The sequence below is a fragment of the Athene noctua genome, chromosome 1 (genome assembly GCF_965140245.1).
Source record: "Athene noctua chromosome 1, bAthNoc1.hap1.1, whole genome shotgun sequence".
Lineage (NCBI taxonomy): Eukaryota > Metazoa > Chordata > Aves > Strigiformes > Strigidae > Athene > Athene noctua.
In genome coordinates, this window is record NC_134037.1 from 97,589,459 (window position 1) to 97,614,012 (window position 24,554).

Sequence of the window (24,554 nt, forward strand, 5' to 3'; positions counted from 1 at the left end):
GCTGATAGATATCTTTTCAGAAGTAGAGTTTAGGAAGTAAACTGGTATATTGCTTTCTAATTTGGCCAACTTTAGTTAATCAGGGATGTTAAATGCTGCGGCACTCTCAGTACAACATCTTTCAGTACTACCAAATTTACAGTATAGTTAAAAAAAGAAAAATACCCCCAAAATGAAGTTATCAGGAGAAGAAAAACTGTATGTAGGATAGGCCAATGGAAAGCAACTGTAAAGATTTAAGAAATTTCTCAGTTACATCTATCTTGCATGTAGTCAATCCTTACCACTTTGTTAGACTTCCTTATGCATTTTGATAGATGAGAAAAGAACAGTCAGTGTGTGTGTGTGCGTGTATGTTAAAAGAAATGATAGATTTAAGTATTAATATTTCTATCTTTTGTCTATTGGGAGCATATTAACTTTTCCTTTGAAATCCTGTAAAGTAAAATATTTCAAAGTTTAATGCCGTTTGCCTGAGGAAAGAAAAGGGAGAAAAAGTAATATTTTTGGATAATGAAAAGCAAAAGATGTATAATACATCCTTGTTCTTATGAATTTATCTTTGACTCCATGGCTTTAACTTTATTAAAGTAATTTTAAATTCTGTAGTAGTATTTAATTGGAAATGTAATTCCACTGAAGTAATTATTGGCTAGTGTATCTACAGAAATGAGATAAATATGGTCTGAGTGTGGTTTTGCTTGCATTGTTCTTACACTGGAATGGTCATGGTCAGTAGTGCTGTGGAATGAGACATGGTTTGCCTTCTGTCAAGGGAACAAGGGCAAAAATAGTTGAAACATATGCGGAACTACACACGCAAATGCTGGACATGCAAGGAAAAGGGTATTTGTTTCATTTAGGTGAGAAGGGGAGAGAATGCAGGGCTATATTGGGTTTTTGGTGGGTTTGCTTTCAAAATTAAAATAGTAGCCATTCTCAACCTCTAAGCACAATAATTCTGCAAATGGTGTTATCGGTTGAAAATGTTTGTGCCCCAGCACAGTTATATTTGAAGGGGGTAAGCCACAGGTAATATGTAAGTATTAAATAAAGTAGTTATTAAAAACCATGGTATTTCTACTAGGTCAGGACAAACTGGTAGCTGGTGATTCAAAATTTTTAACACCTTGTATTTTGTAAGCTCACTGCAGAGACTAGTGTTAATATTTGTGTAAAGTAAAACCAGATTGGCTGTTGCTTTGGCCATTGTGATTTTTAAAGTACCTTTTATTTGAGTATAAAAAAGTTTTTTTTATTTATGTGTCATAGCCCTGCCAAGAAAACTGTTAGCTGCAGTTTTAATTTTTCTGGTTTGTGGAATTTAACAAGACTAAAACTCAGGTTTGGGATTGATTCCCTTAATCTTTAGTTCGACTTGTAACGATGTATTTTTGTTGAGAATATATAATTTATGATGATAGCTCATGCTCACAGTTGTGAATAGGGCAAACTCATTCCTTGGTACCTAAGATCTGTAGAGTCAAAGGTGTTAGTTTTTCTGTCCTAGTGTGGTAAATTAAGCAAGGCATTAGAGAAACTATGTGGAAGAGGATGGAGCAGAAAAGTTAAAGAAGCCAGGGTCACATGAGTGAATGTCCAATATTCTTCAAAAAAAGGTTGTTTTTTTCTTTCCTTTTAGCAACTAGATTAATGGATTTGGATTCCTGTCAGAAAGATTTACTAGAATAAAATTTAACGGAGGGGATGCTTTTTTCCTTTTTAAATCTGTGAAAAAATTGTTCTAAGATCAAATCTTAGAATTTTCAATAGTAAGATGCTGTATTTAATGGACTGAAAATGGCTGATGATAGAGAAGCACTGTTCTTTTCATACTGTTTACACTGAAATGGAAACACCATTTTGTTCGGAACTTTTTATTAATTGTCACCCAGCCTGGGTGAGGTTTGATTGTAGCACAATAAATTAGGATTTACATTTGGTTAAAAAAACCTATGGTACTATAGGAAGGAGAGTGTTAATGATTCATTAAAGTAGGTGTTTATGATTTAGATAGAAAATAAGGACAACAGCATGATTTTTGAGGTTCCATGAAGTTGTAAAGTGGTCTGAGTATGGTCTCAGCAGTAGTATTTTGTGATTGTATGATTAACAGGCACTGAAATAATAGTTTTATGTATTTTGAAGCCTGGAGAACCCTTCAGCCATGTATTATATAGTCTTTTGGAAAATGACTACTATAGAGAAAAATAATCTTGTGATACACATTGGCTTTAATGCTGATATACTGGGTCTCAGAATGACTTTTACTAAAGGGACTTGGGAGTTTGGATTTGAGGCATGTTTACCCTGGACAAGTAGAAGCAATTATAGCAATTAATAGTCACAGAAAAAATCAAATATCACAATGTTAATTTTTATTCTGGATTCTGTCTACTTTACTGAACAGTTCTTTGATATCAGCAGGTCATGAAAACTTTTTAAACCAAATTATCTGCATAGTTGGTCACTGTGGATAAAGAGTAATGTGCCTCTAATATTTAGTGAAAGAAAGGCTGTGACAGAAGGTAGTAAAGAAAAACTGTGAGCATGTTAGAGAGGTAATTTAGCCAGCTGCAGCCATGATGTGCCTGACCTCAGTGTGGCCACACATCACACCTGAGATGTTGAAGAGGATTCCATCCCCAGCTCTTGGCCCTGGTCCCACAGCAGGAATCACTGCATGGGATATGCAGCTGACCCAAACCCCAAACTGTAAATGTTTACCACCTCGCATGTTAATATCGATTTTAGTTTACTGTAATACTTAAGCACTGCGTATGATGATGTTTTAGGAGGTGCTGTGAGTTTTCTTCATGTTGCTGTAGAACTGAAAACACTAGGGGAAAAAAAAGAGTTTGAACCTGCTTGAACCTTCATGTTGCGCCTACTGTTACTGCTTTTCTGAGGTTCATCAGTTACTGTGGAGCTTGCAGAGGTGAATACCGTTTATTGTCAATTTCACTACTCTAAGCAGAGTCTTGGAGTTACCTCATGATGTAAGGTTCTGTAATAGTTTTCCACTGATCAAATATGGAGGTATAACATAAATATTTTGCATTTATTTTCATCCTTCTTTTATTCTAAACAGCCCTTTGTAGTATCTATATAGTTGGAGTGCAACTCCTACTGAGCTGTAGCTTTGTGTACTCTGTTTAGTCAACTCTGTTAAAGCAGGAATGCAGAGAATGAAAAGCATGCAACTAGCAACTCCAATATGAAGAGTGTTTAAATGAGTTACTTAGCATCACATAAGAACATGGCAGAAACACAGATACAATTCTTTCCTTCAGAGGAGCATTGGGTTACGTAAGTCACAGGCCAAGCTTCTTCATTGTGCTGTGTTTTGAGTTATTCATAGTATAACTCTTTATGAAACAAAGCTCAGTCAAAGAATGTATTAAGGTGCTATCTCCTTCAACACACATAACCTCAAGAGTGGCCTGCTCTGTACATAGAAATTGCCGAGGTTGTTGTAAGGAGCCATACATGACTTTTTAATTGTAGTAAATATGAAGAAAAGGGTTGAGTTATTGTGGCATAGGATTGCTCCAGTCTATTTTTTTTTTTCTTCATTGCTGTATTACCATTTAGGCAGTCTAGTAATTATTTTCTCTTACTTAATGTAGGTGCATTTCCTGTTGCAATTTTCTGCAGTTTCCTCTAGAATTGGTGCCTGTTTTGTTTTCTTCTAAATTAAATAAAAGATTGATTTTATGTTGAATATTTTAACTGGCAAACCTCTACTCTTTCCTGCACTCTATGCTTACACGTATTCCTGATATTTGTCAAAGGAAGGTAGGAGTGTAGACAGGAGAAATCAACATTTTGCTCTACTGAGTCACATGATCAGTGAGTTCTTGATTTGGAGCGGTACTGTAGCACATACCTTTGTACCCAGACTGGCCATTGACTTCTTGGTTGTGAGCCTTCATCCTTGGCAAATTAATCTTTATAGCTTCCTTGCTTCCAGCTAGAGCCAAGATAAGTTTACAGAATGTTAGCAATTAAAACTGTTATGTTGAATGTCTTGAGATGGTGACATCATTGAGCCAGCAATGTAGTTTTGTAATATTTGTGCAGCTAATGCTTTTCTCCAGTTTTGCGTTCATAATTTCTGAAAAAACAAAAAGTGGTTCAACTTTCTCTGAACAGAATTGTTTATAAGGCTTACCACACTGGTTTTACTTTTCTGTGTAGATTTTAAACAAGTGGTAACACATACCAGGTACTGATTTCTTTCTTCTGATGCCTCACGAATCTGCTTTATGCAAAACTCGGAGTTTGCACTCCTTTACACTCTTCCATAAGAGGAAAGAGTGATTGAGAGGTAGAGAAGTAACACTAGAAAATTTTTTCCCTAGAATTTTGGGTGGTTTTTTAAGAGCTCACATGCAGATGACCACTTCTTGACCTATATGAACTCTGAAGTCTGTATATACTAGTGAAATAATACAACCCAAATTTCTTTGAACTGTCACATCAGTAGTTAATTGTATGACACTGGCAAGATGAGGTCTAAGTGCCAAGTTGTGATTAAGTCTTATATTTTTAGTTAATTTTAGTCTCCCCATTTACATGTGTAATACTATATTTCTTTTAACCAGAATTTGGATAATTGGGATTCCTATTAAGCTGCCTGTTCTTCCTTCTAAGAGTTGCAGGTGGTGAGAAGAAGGAGTAAGTGCCACTAAGTTTTAAGAGCTCCAGTATTTTGAAAATCCTGATCTTGGTCGTTTGCGTTTGACTTTGACTTAATATGCAAATCACAGCAATCTAAATGCGTCACTTTTTTGAAACAAGATCACTTTTCTAACTTCGTGTTTTGAGGCAACCCTCAATAGTGTTTGAATTGCCATTTGAGATAAGAAGCAATAATGTATTTCATGTTTCATTGCTTGCAGAGGAGGAAGAAGCTGTGCCTCAGGAATTTGACTTCATCCCCCAAAACATCTGATGCTTATCTTGCATGTGAATTTTTGTAAAAATTATATGGATATATACATGAAGTATATTTAATGTAGCTATCAAATTTGATATTAAAAATGTGCATCATGTGTACAGTATTTCATTCATTTATTTATTTATAAGCACATACATAGAAGTGAAAACTGTGTTTTCATTTACTACTTTCCAGGGGATATAATTTTCAATGCTCACTATCCTGACCTACCACCGGATTTTATCTTTGGAGAGGATGCTGAATTTTTGCCAGATCCTTCTGCCTTGCATGTAAGTAATTCACTGACAACCTTGTACCATGCAAAGAGACTTGTCTTTTTTAGAATAGATTCAGCAGTAAGAATTTGCTAACAATGCAGAATAAAGAAAAAAGCCACTTTTATCTCACTGTTACGTATCAACACTTTGTCTTCTAAAGTTATTTAAAGTTGAATTCATAAATATAGGGGTGTTTTTTAAAAATTTTAGTAGAGATAAGATGACCTTTACAATAACTATTCAGAGTATCTTTAAAAAGACATCTTTTTAATACCTGACCATCTTAAAAGATCTGTTTGAGTAAAAAGTATTGCTCAATCATGTCTTTGAAAAGCATTTAGTTCCAGAAAAATTAGCATAATGTTGTGTAGTGATGTTGATATTTGTTTTACCATGAGGAAGGATAAAACCAGGTTGTATGTTGTTGAAACTACTATGTCAAAGAAGTAGATCTGCTCATATGTGGTAGTGTTACCATAAAGACAAAGAAATGCCCTTTTAAAAGGCGTGATGATCAAAAATTGTCAAAATGAGAAAATATTTTTACACAGTCTTATTACTATAGAAGAAGAAGTACCACAACCTGAAACCAAGCATTTTGTTCATTATTCAGAATTAGCCTTCAAGCAGTAAACCCTTGTTTGAAGAATCTAACAATGGCTATGCTTTTAAAATACTTCCTATCAAAAGTTACTAGTAGTTGACTAAAGCCATATTAAGGTCTTTTGAAACCCAGAGTGTTTTTCTCTTTTACTTTCCCCCTCTCTTTGGGCTCCATTCTCCTTGTTTCTGTGTCAGCAGTATTGTTTGTCAGTTTGGTTTGGGCATGTTTTTTCCAATAAGTGTCCAGTACCTGTGGTTATGGTGCAGAGTTTGGTGGCTGTGTCAGAAAAGTATGCCTTTGCCAGAGAGCTCTACTGTAATTCTTGTTCAGTCACCCATGCTGTAGGTCATGATCTCGTTTATTTTTTTTTCTCAAAATTTTTAGCTTTTATTAGAAAGTTGACCCAAAAACCAATTTACACTTTAAATATATTTTATTTTATAGACTACCTGTAAAGGTACATGGGAATCACTGGCACAAACAGGCATCTGGGAAGTGTCTTTTAATAAAACTCCTGGCATAGACCCTTGCTAAGGGAGAGGCTCATATTCCTCCTCTGCAGCCTGTTCTGTGCTTTATCAGCATGTCTCCAGTGCAGCTGGGTGATTTTGTCAGGTATGGGAGCTCCCGAAGTAAGTCCCAGGCTACTGTTCAGTTTTGGGGTACAGGTGTCATGGGGGAAGAAAGTAAGGCAATGGCCACAGAATTGAACACGTCCTTCACATGTGTTGTTTTTTCGTTTTTAGCTTTATTCACTTAAGTTATATTGAAAAATTTCACAATCTTAAAAGAATTGGTTTTAATAATTTTTTTTTTTAGCATACCTAACAGAATTTTTCAAAGGTGAATATCATATTTCTTTGCTTCTCCCCAATCACTTTCCTGTTAAGCTCACAAACTCCTTTGAAAAGAACGAATGGTACTGCTGAATAGCTATTTTGTTAGGCTCATTTATGGAAAAGGTTTTACTAAATATGACAATTCTAGAATTGCTTTCACACTCTTTTTATTTACCAGTTCTCGTGTTTCCCCCTTTTTTTATTTTGTTATTTCACAATCTAACAACCTTCTGAGAAGTATTCACACTAGCAACCACTTTCTGCAGTTGATGTTAAAGAGCGAGCACTTTTTTAATGTGCTGGAAAGCTGAAATCAATGATAAATAGCAAATGAGATACTTAGTAAAGATAATTAATTTAGGATATCTTGCAGAAATGCTGTTCAGATGGAGTGTGATATGGTGACATATTTTTCATGTAAAAAGAAGTCACTAGCACTAGTGATCCACAGGGAAACCTGCAAGGATAAAAACATCCTTAGTTTTCCTTCTTTCTGTCTTACATTGTTCATTAATGATACTTCTTTCAGGAGCATTGCTTTTCTTCTGCCTAAGCACAGAACAAACTTCCCATCCTCTTTTTTTTTGAAAACAGCTTGGGGAGCCATTTACTCCCTGATGCATAATGAGATATTAACCAGCGTATTTTAAAATTGATTAAAAATGAACCAAAATAGAAATTTGCAAGCCAGCAGCATTCCTTTGATCATTATGTCTTGCAATAGTATTGAGTATGTAAATGTAACCTTTTTTGATAAGGCCCTTGTCATTCTCCTGCAGTCCATCCTGATGTTATCAGAGCATGTCATCTCCACCTTGCAGCTATGGTCTATATGGTGTATTTTTGCTTTTGCATTCACTTTTTAATGTTCAACATGTCTTTCAGTGTTTTTCTTCAGAATATTACATTAATAATAACTTGATCGTTATGCTAAATATTTGAATAACCCTTTTTTTCCCACAGATCTCGGAGCAGTTTAATGAAGATAATTTTAATTGAATTCTGAGATATTAGCAGAATTGTTTTAATGTGTCAACATATATTTCTACTGACTATAAGTAAAAATAGATTAGCACATTGAGTGTAATTTAATGCTTTTAATCTTGAGCCATCTTCAGACACTTTTGATGCAGCAGTTCCTGGCAATCAAAACAGAATCTACCATTCAAAAAAGCAAGTAGATGGTATTAAATGAGGAGCACAGTCTCTAAGTAATAAATATGTGCCACCAGATCTGTGGGAATTCTGACATTGAGCCTTCTTGCACTGCTCTTATTTGCCTGAGTGTCTTGTTTTCCAAGCAGAAGTCATCTCATGATGTTACATGCTTGAGTCAGGCATTATGCTTTGCTTGAAATGAGAACCAGGCACTCCAGCTTCCTCAAGCTTGTGTGTCTGTAATAGAGTCTGTCGTAGACCTCCCTGAAGACATTCGAATGGCCATGCTGCAGATCGCTTCAGTCACTCCTTCAGTTTCCATGGCCATGGGCAGACCTTCAAGTTAGGTTTTTATCTAAGCTTGGTAACAGGTGTTCGGTTAAGCAGCTGTTAAGACAGCTAAAACAAGGTTCCAGAAATACTGCATTTTAAGAAGGAAAGACTGTAGGTGATGACTTTGTACTATCTTTTTTTTCTAAAGAATTCCTAAATGGTTGGGCCTGTATTTCAGCAGCGGGGTGATATGTTGAGCACTCTTGTTACAAGCAGAGCTAACCAACTGCTTTGTTAAATCAGTATTGCAGTTGCAGAATCAAGTTGATTCTGCTTGTTGAAACTCAGCTTTGCTTCTGTCTTGCACAAATATTAAAGTTTGAAACTCAAGTTGAGTCTCAAGTTCAGCACTGCAGAATATATGCCTCATTACATGCCATACCAGAAGTATACTCTACTGGTTGGAGGGTCTCATTGTGTGTATTCTGATCTTCTAAAATGATGTAGAGATTGAGGAGCAACTCAACAGAGGAGCAACCGTTCCTTTTATTTTGGTTTGTCATACAGTTTTAGTTACAGTCAGAGGACTAAGTTCTTTAGGTTAGTGATGCTATTGGTGCTCAAAGCATTATTAGAAATAAATGTGGGGTTTTTTTCCATTAAAAAAGTCCTCACCTATTGTATGCATTTGATACTTGTGTATATAGTATGTATAAACAAAATCAGCTTCCCAAAATGTAAATAGAAAAGTTCTTCCCTGCTCTAGTGTTTATTCATTTTGGATGACAAGTATTAGAAATGTATTTTAAAAACAACCTATGATTCACTCCGTTCTGATTAAAAATTCGGTTGGCACAAAACAAGATTAGTGATTGTGTACGGATGAGATTAATTTGGAGCTCATTTCAATGACGCCAGTTTGAGTAACAAGAATTGTTTGTTATGTTAGCCTAGTTGATGGTTAATGTGAGCCAGGTAATAATTGAAGTGCTTATGCAAAATGTTAACCCCATTTTTCCAATGATTTTGAAGTATCTTCTGTTTGGCAAAGAAGAGACAAAAGCAGTATATGCAAGCCAACTGTCAGTTTAAGGATTTGGGGTTTTTAGCATCCTACTTCAGTTCTCCAGCTAGTCTCCTCAGAATTATTCTGCCCACCCATTACTATCGAAAAGACTCCATGAGCCTTAGTGGGGATGGAGGCAAGAGGACTTTAGCATGTCCTGAAATCCAGTAAGTGCTGAATGTGTTCTTGTCGACCAATATATATGGGAATACTTGGAGCTGCATTCGCATGCAAGGAGGGCTTTGCCATTGCAGAACTTCAGAGCATGAGCCACTGCGGTTCTCATGCCAGTTAAGTAGCATTGGGAAGATAGTTTCCCCTTGTCTGATTGTTAATACTGAGTACAGATTTCAGTCACTGCAGAGTTGATGCGGCTAATTGTACAAGTTAAGTATATTGGCTGTCATGCTCTATATCTTGTGTAGAGCAATGTTTAAGTTCTTGTATTTGTAGCTATTGGACTCCATATTTATCATTTGGCGATATGATGACTGTCATGAAGGCTGTATATTTTCTGTACCTCTGTTCAAAATCTTAATCGTTATTACTCTTGACTTGCTGAGTTAGCTTTTAATGGACAGTGAAGAGATCCTTTAAATATCTCCCATAATTGTTCATTTACTGTCAGGTGCATGAGACAGATGCTTAACAGCATCAATTGTTCCTATGCTCACAGTAGCTACAAAAAAGCCCAAATACCCCTTATATTAGCTAGTGCCATTTGAACTATTCTTAAAAGTCTGGCTGTTGTATTGTTGGCAAAGATGCAGGTGTTATATGTTCCAGTATGAACACCCCTACATAAGGGCAGTAAGCATGAGTTCAAACTAATTTAGCATTACTATCTCTTCTGTTTGCTCTATTTGGGATGGCAGCAGCAGATTTCATTCATGGACCCCTACACTCTTATACTGAAAGCCTTAAATAACTTTGGTTTTGGTTGAACTTGGGGAATTTAAGTGAAACAGAATGCAGGATTGGATCCTGCATCTTATTAGAATGTTTTTTTTCTTATTTTGAACTTCTTTATATTCACATTTTTGTGTTTTATTTTCAGTCATGTCTTGACTTTATATGTCATAATGTGTTTTGATTATTCATAATCCAGTGCTATTTGCTGTTTAATTTTCTAAAACAAACATGAGTTCTGAAAGCTGTTTATTCCTGTCCTATATTGATCCTTCCCATTTGTATATATGGAGGATGTATGTATGTGTGCATATATATATACACACAGATATTTATGCTTATGGTCACTGAGGCCTTGCTGAGGTTTAATCCATTTAATGGATTTCCATTCATAGTGTTGTATGAGAGGGGAAAAAAAAAAATTGTCACATGTATTCGACCATCTTTTTCATGGTCATACAGTTAGGTGGGCCAGAAGGTTGGACCAGAGTAACAGGATACTTAAATTGTAAAGACTGAAAAAGATGTTTAAGTTTATGTTTCTTTCAAGCTATGTCTGTTTATCTTACACCTGACCCCATAGCAGTGGCCTGAATTCCTGGATCTTCTCTTGAATTCATGTTGATTTAATCTTGGTTTCTCAATTAATTCACTCGTTTCTTAGGTGAGTAGCAGTTGCTACCAGGCTTGAGAAAGTCTGCTGTCTGTTAGAATCAAACTGCCTGTCTGAATGAGTATTCTTTCTTTTGCTCTTCTGGTGTAAAATTAGTAGCATATCCTGAAGTTCTGTTAAGTGGAGAAGGAGCACTTACATAGCAAGATACTAGTTTTAGCTGAGAACTGTAGTATGAGCACTAGCAGAATCATCAGTTGTCTCTTAACTACCAGAGTTCTTGAATGGCAGGAGGAATTGCCTGCTCACTTTTGCAGCCTTGCTTCTCTCAGTCCCTGGAGACTGGAAATGTTAGAGGTGGGACAAGCTTGCATCCAGACCTGGGTGTGAGAAATAGCTGAGGAGGCTGTCAGTGAGCCGGCACGCAAACCAAAGCTTAGGCTGTGCCTAAACCTATACTCCATATATAGTCAAAGCTGTTGGGTAGCTTTGCCAATATACTTCTTTTTTTAATGCTGTTCAGCAAGGGACCCTTGCATGACTGAAATCTGAATCCATTTCAAACTTAGTTGTTTTGTTTCTTAACCCCCTTTATTATTTTGTGTTTTATTTAATGTATTAGTCTAGTTGGATGCTCTCTGTTTCCATCTTCCTGGTGTTCCTTCTGGTTCTCAAGGATGTTTGACTGAGTTTATGTGCGAACTGCTTAACTTTAATAGTGCCAGGCAATTGATCTCATTAAGACAGTTACCCCAAATGTTTCAAGATTTCCTCTAGAAGCCCCTTGCAACTTATTCTGTAGGCTGTGAGAATATCCCATCAGAGATACAGTCAGTCTGTATTAGTACCCTGTACTAACATATTTTGCCTTAAGGATAAGTGAAGTCTACCAACATGAACAAGAGAAAAATGGAAGTTGTGAAGTGTGTGGTTATGTTAGACAACAGATTGGGAGGGGCAGGGGGGAAACCTTCGGATATTCCTTAAGGGATAGCTGGCACCACTGAATCTGCAGTTATTCTTGTAGGCAATGACTCTGTGGGGTCTGTGGTCTCCCTCCCAACATCAGTTGTTCATGTTGCTGGATATTTTCACAAAGGCAACTCACAGTCCATGAAGACAAAATAAAAGCTGTTCCTTTGCCTCATCTTTGCTATCAGTTTTCATAGACTTTGACAACTTTCAGACACTTTTCACCACTTCTCACTTAAGAAGCTGGGCCTGGCAATTCTTCCACTACCTGCTTCAAAGACATCTGTGTCTAGGGCTATCCCCTCCATAATCAGTGTGTATTACTGTTATTACTCTTCTGTAGGAACTCATAAAGGGACTTCTAGACTGCAAGAGGGATGGTTTTAGAAAGCACTTGGAGGAAACAGTGGAACTTTCTCAGATTTTGTCGGTATATTACACTGCTACGAACACTGTGAATGCCTCTCTCTGTCAGCCATGCTTCTTTGTGGCCAGTCAGGTTGATCTAATAATGCCTTAGTCTCCTTCACCCTCTCTTCCTGGTATATTCAATAGACACCAGTTTTTCCTCCAAGAAACACAGCTTTCTCCGTTACCACTGATGGTTGCCTGAGGAAGCAACAGGATTGAGCAAACTGAAAGACTCTTTGGGTGGATGATCTTGTGTTGGAGGGAAAATATGTGCTGCAGCATAACTTCAAGTTGACAGTTACCAGACACTGATGCCTAAATGTGTTCATGTATTTATATATAATAGACCTGCTTTTCAGGAAATAAAGACCTCGCTAGTGGTAAGGGTGGTATAATGAATTCCAGCATCTCACTGACTTTGAAGTCATTGTTAGTTTAAATCAAAAATATAAAGTTGAATATGCCAAGATAGACATGTGAAGGCAGAATGTCTTTTATGTGAAAGTCTGGGAGTGCAATAATATTGTTGGTATTGACAATTCTTTAATATGAACCAGTGAACTGGTAATGTAGTTATGACTATTTCTTTGCTTCAGTAAATTAAAATATAATAATACTTGAGTAATATTTGATTAAAATTTTGGGAAAAAAATACTGGTGAAACTAGAAGAAAACGAAAGGATTCTGGCCCTTATGTGTAATGGTACTGGCACAATACACTCTACTTCCTCACAAGAACTCTAGAACAGTAAGAAATGGCTTGGCTTGAAGGCAACAGCTTGTTAGCTTTCTAGAAACACATTTACAAGGTTTCCCTTTTTTTTTTTTTTTTTCTTTAAAAAAAGAGAAAAGATCAAATCTAGCACAGTCTTCCTGAATTGAGAATACATTTAAATTCCATGTGGTATGCCCACTGAATTCAAGTTGTTGAGCCGTGGTAATTCTTTTTTCTGTAGAGAAAGTCGGTCATTGCTTATGAATATGGAAGCAGAACAGACTTTTAAATTAACTGATTACAGAAGGTCAGTCAGAAGTAATCATTCTGTCTGCTAATGCAGTTTCATATTTGATTAAATTCATTAAATTCTAGACTGTGAATTCTGTTATAATTGTACTTTTATCCAACGGGATTAGTTTAAATTTGGGTCCCTGCAGGTTCTTTCGTTCAGAAGATGCTGAGGCAAAGAAATGTCTGCACTCAGGGTAATTTTCAAAGGATCTATTCATTTCCCCAAATGGATGAGAGCACAAGATATATTTTCTTTTCTTTTTACTGCTCTAAGTTTCTACCTGAGTTTGTTTCAAAACCTCTCTTTGCTTTACTAATTCTTTACACGCTCTTATTGTCTGCGTTTACTTGCTATCTTCCATCTCAGATCCTCAGGCATATCTGCTCTTTTTTAAAGATAATTACAGAAATAAAGTTCAAATTCGGTCAACATCTTGTGTCTTTTGTTTGCAGCATTAGTGTTCATACGGTTTTGAATGAATTTTGCCGTATAGCTGTCTTTCCAGGTATACTTGCATAAAGGAACCAAATGAGTGGTCTTTTCTTATAATGCTTTTTTGAGAAGAAATAACTAATTTGCATTAATTTGTTTGGTATAGTAGAGAAAAAAATTTTATTTCCAATTTACACAACGGTATTTTATAAATGTTTTCTTTAGGGACTGTATTTTCAAGGCTCTGTAAACTCTGTTGTAGTACAAACATGAAAATAAAGATGGAAATACTGCTTGGCCAGTGAGATCCACCGTGTGCTATATTGATTTTATTTTATGGGATTTTGGGAGAGGGAAAAAATGGTTAGGAGAAAACAGTTCTGTGTGTGCCACCCAACAATAAATGCTTAAGGGATTTTAGTGGACACTGTCCAAAACATTAGCTGTGCAGGCTCTGCCTCTTTGATGTAGCTAAAATTACTTGTTTTGACAGGAAAGGAAAAACCCCAAGAAGTGATAAGAGTGAAAGTCTTGCTAATATTTAAAAAGGGACTCTCGAGGTAAAGAATTAACACTGAGGCAGTGGGCTGTTCTCTGGTCCACTGAGGGTCTGAGGAGTTGAATCGAGTTCACACTACCATCAGTGCATGATGAGTAAGTGTTCAAGTAAAATATGCGTGTACGCATATATGTCTTGTGTTGAAATTAATCTTGTCTTCATGCTTTGTTCCTTTTACTTGCCGTGTCTAGTTAAATATGCATGCCTCTGGTAACAGACTCCCAAGGGGAAAAGTGCTGTGTATTCACATGTATTAACTAATGATTAGTGCACTGGATTCCCTATCCTGGGGTTTATACGTGCTGGTGGAATTAAGAAATTCCTTCTCAGAACAGGTAAAGGTACTATCTGCTTTCTGAGAGAGGTGTACTGGGAGGTCTGGAAAGGAACAAAACTTGCTCTAATCCCTTAGCAAAGTAGGACAAGAAATCGTTTTGCATGCCAAATCTGTAGGAGATTAATTAGATAGTATTGTACTCTCTCTCTTTTGATAGTAGGCAGTTGTAGCTTTTAAGGGTCTGATTATCTTGTAACAGAGCTCTGTGGGAGAAACGGGCACTTTTTCAGGAAGAGTGCATAACTTAAAAATTTTCTTCCAGGCTCAGCTTCACAATTTCTGCATCTCCAGAGCACCCTTAACATGCAAAGATCAGCTATCTTTTAACTGCTCCTACAGCAGGGCATAGGAGTAATTTATAGTAACCTTTGGAAATTGAGTTCATTTGTTTTTCAGGGGAATGGTACTTGAGAGGCAGTGGTGGTGCATTTATTCTATGTGAATGCAGAAGAGTGCTCTCCAAGTGTCAGATCTGCTGGGGTTTATTTTGGAATCACTTTGGGTATGAGATCGTTAATCAAGAATTGCACTGTGTGGCCAGTGGAAGAAAAGAGGGAAAACAATTTTATAAAAAAATGTAAGGTGATTTTCTCAAAGCAGAATTAATTTCTTAGTATGTTGCTTTCCTGCTTTGTATTTTCATGCTAATCCAAGGCCTTCAAGAATTTGAGATTTCAGCTAAGTGTTTATAAGCTATCGTAATTTCTGTGTTCAGCTTTCACAGCCTCTCACTAAAAATAAAAAATAAAATAAATATTGACTATCCCAAGCTTTGCGTTATGAAAACTTTTTAGCTGTTATACACTATAGCTGGTAGAGCACACAAGGTCTGCAAGTTCTTTGGTTGTATTTGCCATGACAGAAGTGCTCCTGAGTTGAACTGTTTTTATGAAATGTTAAGTTTTGATGTTTGCTTGTGCCCAAAAATGATCATTTCAGGCAGATCACTCCAGAAAGTTGTTCCAGTGGTGCTTTGGGGGAGGGGGATATGAAGAACCTGTGAAAATAAGATGACAAGTAGATGGCATGTAGGTTTACAGTGATTGACTTGAAACTGCAGCCTGTAGGATGTTTAAGTGCTGGCTGCTAAGAAACTGAAGCCTTTGAAGTTGCTATAACACTCCAGCCCTGCAAATACTGTGAAAAATATCTGTTGATAGAAAGATGTGAGCATATGGCAGATAATTATCCTGTGCCTTTTTCTGTGAGCAATTTCCCCGTGGTGGCCCATGAACACTATAGCAAAGCAGGGACTGAAAACAGTTATCCCAGTTTCTAGACAAATACTGCAACCCCTGGACCCATATCTCCTCTGTATTTATATGGAGCATAAGTGCTGATATCACAGTATGATCTTTCTCATTTCAGGTAAAAACTTACATTGGTACTGATTTTAAGCCAATGTAGGATGCAAGTTTTGTGCATGTGGTGTGCAGAGATAGAAACAAAATGCAAATCTGTACTTACATTATTCTTTATGATAATTCTGGATGAAAGATGCTATAGAAATGCATTACCACTGTTATGGGCTTGGGAGGTTTTGTTTACTGACATTTTCTCGTGAAAGTTAATTTCTTGCTTAGAAGTACACTAACTTAAAATAAGATCTTGCTGTTGTTTCCTGTAGTATAGCCAGGAAAAACAGTTACAATCTGTCTTCTTTAAAATCACTTTCCTGGAAGATATTCTGGCAACCTGGATATTTAAACACATTTCAAAGAAAAACAACTTCAGATCAATTAGAAATTGTTATCGTATTTTCTTTCTGATAGCATAGAATTATAGTTTGCTGCAGACATTGCCTGGAGTTATGAAATAAGCAATAACCTGTGAAGGAGGCTCTGAATGAGCTGCTTATGGAACACAAGGTGAATTATGTTCTGAAAAAGGGGGAATAGGTAATCACGAACAAAGAGTAGTTTGCATAGGTTCTTGATTAGCTTTCTGGAAGGATAAAGGAAAGACTGCAAAGCACAAAATGTTCCAGAACAAAACTTAAATGTGGTTTCTTTGCCAGAAGTTGAATAGTATGGCTACTTTGGAAAGCTAAATTCTGCATGTCTTTGCTAGTAGGGCTGAGAAGCTGCTTTGTGGGGGTTTTTCACTTGCCTCACCTCTAAGACGATCTCATTAAAACTGAGACTGTCTGGCTGCAAATTTTCTTTGTCTCTTTTTCAAATCCAGTTGGTGTCATTGCTATTCATTTAAATGAGTTACTGTTGAAATGGCTTAAATTGCACTCTGTGGGTGGCCTTGTAATATCTTTACTCTGCCTCTTTATACACACTTTAAGTGAATTCATTTTCTCAGCTCTTCGGTCATGGCTGATGGTCCAAAAAACTTTCCTTATCAAACTACTGACTTGCTATGCAGTCAGCTCCTGTCAGGAGACAGGATCAAGAGACAGAGAATTCAAAGACTGACTTTGCACCCCAACAAAATGTGTGGGGTTATACTTCTTAGTGAACATTATGCTCTTCGGTGAGCTTGTTTAAATTAATATCTGGCAGATTTGCAGAACAGATCTCCTGAATCACTTTGGATTTCTCCAATGTAGACACAGTTTAATGGATGCCTGTGGTCTACTAGTCTCTGTATAATAGCTTATTATTATTTTTCTATTTATATTGCCACAAGCATGAGGTGGAGGGCAAAGTTAATAGATGTACATGCCTTTGCTCTAAGGTCTAGATAACTATTTTCCCAAAGACCTTCTCCTGAAACTTAGTCCAATAATGAAAATGGTAGCAATTGCAAGGGAAGCTTCTGCCACAAAAGAATATTCAGCTTCCTTATGTTGAATTGCTTACTCGCAGATAAGTAAGTAGTTACTGGACATCTTTGTGACAGTAGCTACAACTGTGTGGGTGATAATGCCTCTGGAGTCTGGTCTTTATCATATGGAAGTTCTTGTTCTATTACTTTTCCTGTAGACCATTTTGAATGCATTCCCTAATTGGAAAAATGGGGATTAGCCAGTCATCACAGATGACATTATCAGGTTTTTGTGTCCACAAGAAAATACGTAGTCATCTTCTGATGCTACCAAACCTGCTACTAAACTAAACTCCTTAAGATGAGGTAACAATTTACCTTTTGGGGAAATGAAAGTTATACAAGTTGAGGTATGGCCAAGCCAAAAGTCAATTAAAAGGTTGAAATTAAGATCTGAAGTATATTCTTGCTCCTAGTTTTAATGGAGATTATGGAGAGACATGCGAGCAGTGTCTAGACAAAAGAGAATTGTTTAATTGAGCCTCCATTTGTGTGCTCGGAAATGACTGGTAAGTTCTTCCATGATATCTGCTGAAAAAATTATAACATTAAAAATGGTTGTAACAAATCTGAGATGCATATAAGCCTTCATACAAGGTGAGTATGAATGCAGAACCAGTTGCAGATGCACAGTTTGAGTTGATTCATACTTGTATATTGTTGTACAGTGAGCCACTTTCAGTCTAGCTGGCAAACTTTGCAGTAATTTAGAGTTTGCACTGCAGAATTCACTTAAAGAGATATCTATTGGCAAATAAGACAAGGAATTGCATCCATGTCTGGATTTCTTTATTTTAAATGCATTAGTGATTGTTATGTAAAATTTTATTAACTCTCTGGAAAGTCTGCAGAAAGTCTCATTTCAAATTAAAAAAGATTTATTGAGTGAAATATGTAACTTGGTCTGTCAGTACGGTAGTCAGTATGCTCATTTTTTAATATAAAATTCATTTTAATTGCAATTTTATATCAATTTCAGATAAAAAAACTCTCTTCGGCATGCATGTGATTTGGTACAATGATGTGGATGTGTACATCTTGTAAGGGACAAAATTGAAGGTGATTGTGAGCAGAGCAGGAGATTTTGGTGGAAGCAACAAGTCTTTTGCTGTATAGATATTTACTGGTTATTTCTTTAATTGGGTTTTTCATACCTGCCAGGCTTCAGCAGTCTGGCTGGAGAAAATGAGGTTGTGTGTGTTTTCATATTTTCAGGGTTTTTCTGAAGCTATAACAGATAAATAATTTTGAAGTTGCATTCGGAGTGTAAATCTTCTGGAAGATCTGAGTTTTGTGGCAAAACTTGGAGCCGTGGAACACAGAAACACTGCAAGCTTGCTCTCTTCTTCTAATGTCTTAAATATTTTTAAATACTATTTCTTAAAAATCTGTATTGGCTAAGGTTGGAATGCTAAGGTTGGAATACAGCCTTCAGGCAAACAATCAGAAAATGAAGCGCACAGGCTTCTACTACTCCTTTTTGCTCCAAAGCCTTTAGTTTAAGATTTTGTTGATTAAAGCAATCTCCAAAGTCTAATAGTTAATACAGTACTGCATTGCTAAATAAAATTTTATTGAGAAGATCCTTTAAAAAAGGAGGTCAGTTTGCTGTTGCAGGGACACTACTCTCATTGACTAAAGTGACAAATCCTTGTGTGTTCTCAGAAGAATCGTAGTGCTGAAACTGTAGCAATTAAGACATTCTGCAAGGGAACAACTTGATAAACATAAAATTCTGCTTTAGTTAAGTTTCAGCAATGTATGTTGCAGGTAGTTGCTTACTTTGTTTTCAAAAATGGAAGATTAAAGATGGTATGGTTTGAAACAGAGTGAACAATGTATCATGTGTTTTGACATACAGTTGAAATTGGTTCACAGTAAAATGGTTTTAAAGTATTTTCATATTAATAAACCTAGTGCTTAAGTCAAATAAACAGCACTTAAGACATATAAAAAGAAATTTCATACATAAATATGTCATTGTATTCAGAAGTGTTGTGTTAAAATTTATTAATTTAGATCTGAAAAGAACAGCACTTCTGCAAAGTTAACAAAACAGCTAGAAATGTAATGGCCAGTTGCCAAGTAACAAGTACTACAATAGTATAATTCTGAAGTTAGAAATTAATGTTATTATAATCAGAACTTGTTACAGAAAATTTGTTTAACCACTGTATGTTTATTCTTTTTCATCAGTGAGAATCTGTTGTAATTGATGTATGTACTGGGTGGGTAGTTGAATTTTTCTCCAGGTGATTTGTTTTTATAACCAGTTCATACTTTGTCTGAATCTTTAGTTACTGAATGAAAGGTACTTAGTAATGATCCTACAGTCATATAATACATATTAATTCCTGCAGCTTTAAGGCAGTACAGCATAAGCACTGTTTTGATGCAGTGTTCTTGAATTCTTTGAAGAGAGCAATACTCTAGCTCCATGCTGGACAAATGACAATGGATTTCCTCTTGTTCTTTTTTTGTTCTGTAGCATAATGTTATTTCAAAAACAAAAGGTTCGGTTGCATTTAGGTCAGTTATTAAAATATTGTTGGTCATTTCCTTTGACAGAACATTTCTATTGTGTTATACCAATGTCATTAGGAGGAAAGGTTATTCCCACTTGTCTGGCTGATATCAATACAAACTGGCATATTACATCCTCTGGCTTTCTGGAAGTGCTTCATTTGAGCAGCAGCTTGGGAACAGGAAATTTAAGGTTATACACAGTCTGGCTTCAGACTGCATGACACAAAATGTGTTTCCTAGAAGACACTGACAACCTGATAGATTTTTCTCTAGTATTTTGTAGAATTGGGTAAGCTTAAATAGGTTCAAGTTGATAATAAAGTTTTGCCAGCTGTAGATAGCAGACAAGGTAGAACAAGGCTTCTAGTCACTCTGTAGTATGTATTTGAGGAACTAGTATGAACCACGTTGTATCTCACCCATTCCTCAGTTACTCTGGAATGTAGTTTACCTTCAAAGATATGGCAATATCCCCATTTTATTGTTATTGTCTAGGAGGAAAAAAAAAAAGAGTACTTCAAGTCATGGTCAAGTGTGAAGTCTAGGAAACTGGTAGCTTCTAAAGGGAGAGGTTCAAGGATAGCATCTTAGCCGTGCTGAGCAACCCTTTCTAACAGAATCATGGTGAGAAGGAGAACAGGAGTACAGTTTAATCCTGTAACTGTTCATTGAACTGTTCGTTCATCTATGTAAAACAATGCATTTCATGATCAGCAGTTATGTCCTGTTGTGTTTCTTAAGCTGAGCCTGTCAGTCTTGGGTGAATCTGTAAAAGACCTGAATCAGGTCTTTTTCAAAACTATACTCTAGAGGTAAGTGTTCTCCTAAGTGCTCCATCCACACTCATAAGATTTTAAGTTTTTCTGGTTTTATCAAAGCAAGAACAAGTCTGTGTTTCTTAACAATGAGAGCACCACTTTCCAAAATTTTGTTTCTCCCAACCATTTTTACGGGACAGGAATATATGGTTTTCATCGTAATCATAGGAATGAGTGATGTGTAGACAATTAATGCAGCACTGCCAGCCATAGTCATCCAAAAATCATGAATTCTGTTGCTGAAAGTCATGACAGTGGTCTAAAAACCATGTTTATGAGATATAAAATGGATTGATTTTCTAAATTGTATTTCTTCTGGGTTTTCTCTTTTTTTTTTTTTTTCCTCTGCATGTAGGTAGTGCATACACAGATTTCTTTGCTCTCTCGTAGCAATTAACTTAAATGAAAAGGGGTGGAGGGGATGGGTAGAATGTAGCTGAGATTCTCTTAAAATTGATCCCCTCCAGGACTGGGGACTTAAGGAAAAACAACATGTGGTAAGATTTGAGATAAAATTGCTGTAGTAAACATTACTGATTTTTTTTTTTCTCCAAAAAAGCAAGATTTTCAAGGAAGCAGTGCATATTTCATGTCACTTTCACTGACAAATTAGACTTGTATGTTTTAAGTGATGACGCTGAAAATGAGAAATTCCTTTTGATAGCATCTTAATATATATGACTTCAGAGAGAAACAAACATAAAGTTATGGAAAGAGAAATTCTGGAAGTATTAAGCCATCATACACATATACTGAAGTCTGTATAAAACCATTCCAAAGAGACACATCATGAACTACAGTCATCAGAGATAAAAATGATAAGCCTTTTTTATGGAAATAGCCACATATTTAGAGATTAGGCTACAACCAGATTTCATTGTATAGCTGAAGTTATGGTACCTGGTGAAGAACTTGTTAAGCTTTCTGTCTGCCTTTCCAGAGTATTAGAAGATAAAATTTCTATACAACTTGTTAATTTCTTTTCCGATCAGAACTATAGAGTCTCACCTTTGATAAGATCCTCTGTTTCAGTTTGAGGTTTTTGTAAACCTCTTCATAGAATCAAAAAATAGCAGATGTTGGAAAGAGCCTTTAGAGATCATCTAGTCCAGCCTCCCTGCCTGGGCAGGGTCAGAGGGCAGGCTGTCTAGGACCTTGTCCAGATGGGTTTTGAATACCTCGAAGGACAGAGACTCGACAACCTCTCTGTGCAACCTGTTCACTTGTATTTATTAGTTTCAGTGTTATACAAAATACAAATAGGTTGTATATTTTAGGGGACGCGGTTTTTATCCAGCTTCATTCATTTACTTAACCTAGGTTATTTTTTTAATGTAATTTTTTTATGTGTTTGAATACAAGGCAGTCTTAAGATAGCTACTTCAAAGTACAGAAATATTTTCTGTCCTTTTATCGTAGCAAATGCCACATACCAAAGCAGTTTTTCCACTGAAGAGGTAAAAAAAGGCTAATGCTTTTTTTTGTCCTCTCTGAAGAATGTAAATTATGCATATAATTTGTTTATGAATGTCTGCAACTTCCAGGACAAAAGTAACCATGCCATCTGTAACTGCTTTGAATTCAGATACTGATAAGTATTTTTATTTGAAGCTACTATATTATATCTTCACTGAGTTGTAAATGCAGACATCTTTGCCAGCTCTAAGGATCTTAATGTTAACGGTACAGTCCATGCAGTTTAACATCCTGTTGCAACTGGTTTGTTGTCATATGTCTATGTGTTATACAGAAATACAGTTTTAAGCTTGCTCATATTCAAAGCTGACCCAAAGCTGCATGATTTTTAACATGCACTGAGCTTGTATCAAGAAGACCTGTTGAGACCTAAATACAAAGCATATGAGGACCTAAGTACTTATGCATCAGAACTGTCTCATGTCTTGTCAGCATGGAGTACAGGGTGAATCCTCATCTGCCCTTAACATAGATCCATTTTAGGTCAACCAGGTGTAGACATGCAACACTGACCATGTTAGGTATGGTTGTAACCGAAAACCTTCCTGAATAAAATTTGCTGTGCATGGAAGGCTGGTCTAAGCCAATATTAGAGTAGTTAAACTGAGAGGTAAAAACTGCTACTGTGCTACTGACACACTTATCTTCATTGTATAAAGATATTCATTTCTGTTAACTGTGTTTCTTGATATTCAGTCAACTTCTAATTAAAACTTCTGCCAGGCACATTGAAGAGACTTGTATATGGATGGCATCTGTGTTGAGGGGGTGAGTCAAGGTAACTCTAGTGAAGAGACAGTCAAGGTGAAGTAAAGCACAAGGTTGAGGCAAGAGAAGAGAAGCCATTTGCTCCGTCACTGTTAATACTATAACTGCTATTTGAATAATGGAGCAGAATCGTTCCTGCAGTTGGTGTTAATTTGGCATATTCGCTTGGCTGACTGCTTTTTGAGTCAGATACTATGCGGGGTTGTACTTACCTGATCCCCATATGTTTCATATCAGTTTTAACTTTTTTAATTCAAACTTCTCAAGTTCTCAGATGCAACACGGTAATTTTAGGGAAGAATAGAATGGTAGTTTGGGCCTATCTGTGCCTGGTAGTAGCCCTGTCATCAGTTTAGTGGTAGGTCCCTATATGGACTCTTTTTTGACGTTAAGGCTTGCTTTTGCTGTTTGACCTGGTTTTCTTCCAAAGCATGATACAACCTTTGCATTTAATATTATGGTTTAGCTTTGTCACAAAGTTTCCACATGTGTATGTGCCTGATACCAGTATGGAAGGGGAAGTGCTTGTCTTTCTATTTCTGTAAACAGTTTTGGTCTCTGTTCTTTTCTAATTCAACAGAATTTAGCTTCTTGGAATCCTTCAAACCCTGAATGCCTCCTGCTTGTTGTGAAAGAGCTTGTGCAGCAGTATCACCAATTTCAGTGCAGCCGATTACGTGAGAGCTCTCGTCTCATGTTTGAATATCAGACTTTACTTGAAGAGCCCCAGTATGGAGAAAACATGGAAATCTATGCTGGCAAAAAAAACAACTGGGTAAGATGTTAAGAATATTTCTGCTAAAATGCTTTTAATGATCCTTTCATTTTAATAAATACAGCTCTTGCCTTGGAAAACTTGAGTTGTTTCTGTGGATCTCCATGCTTTATTTCCAGTGGAGAGGATTTCTGTTTGACTGCAGCTCACTTTCTATGCCCCTTGTTCTGTACATTGCCATCATTCCACTACTGTGGTTGAACCAGATTTCCAGGTGAGTAACAGTTTTTCAACATGATGTTAATTCATCTGATCTGTAGACAAAATCTTTTAAAGCTGTTGAAGAGCCCATGCAGTTTTTACAGGGCACAGTACAATGTTATGTGAAGTTTGAGTTAGCTCTGAAGATTTGAGAAGCAGAATAACAGTGTTGGTATGACACCCTGCTCAGGCAAATCAGCCTGCTTAGGGGCAGGATGTGTTAGGGTATGGTTCCACATTACAGTTGAGTTGATTTAATTGGTAGCTGCAGCTGCCTATATCTCTCTGACACTCATCTAAGCTGAGATGAGTTGTTTCAGGAACCTAAACTCAACTAAAACCAACTAAGTTTCTGCAGAAGGACAGGAGAAGGTGAGATGGGCTAGAGCAGTGACTTTGCAGGACCATGTCTTCATATGACAGTCAGACATTAAACTGGCTTATCCGTTTCCTGAATTTATATCCTTTGCCTGGGAAATGTGCCGTGCCGTGTAGAAACACTGTATATATACAATCTTAGCCTTCTAAAATGAGGGTATTGGCAACGTAGACATTTTGGTTAGTGTGTGATTTGATTTTATAAATTTTTTTAAAACTGATCTCTGCCACAGAGTAAGCTTTGCAAAAATCAGATTTTTTCCACTGGCAATATCTCTATCATGGGAAGTTTGGAGTAAGATATATCAGGAAATATCTAATTATATTTATGCAGAATGTGTTTCCCTCTTGCTTTCAGCAATAGCATACTCAAGATATATTGGCCTTCAGAAGAAGTATCTTCTGAAATAGATGCAGTCTGAACAGCAATAAAA

At 36.5% G+C, this 24,554-nt stretch overlaps 1 protein-coding gene across 2 annotated transcripts in view; it reads left to right on the forward strand.

Moving 5' to 3' along the window:
• Positions 1-24,554, forward strand: part of BABAM2 (BRISC and BRCA1 A complex member 2) — a 177,433-nt gene that overhangs the window by 27,962 nt on the left and 124,917 nt on the right. For both annotated transcript variants that reach the window (XM_074897058.1, XM_074897059.1), the window contains exons 4-5: positions 5,138-5,232; positions 23,347-23,541. In XM_074897058.1, the coding sequence (XP_074753159.1) occupies positions 5,138-5,232; positions 23,347-23,541 (290 nt within the window). The remainder of the gene's footprint in view (positions 1-5,137; positions 5,233-23,346; positions 23,542-24,554) is intronic.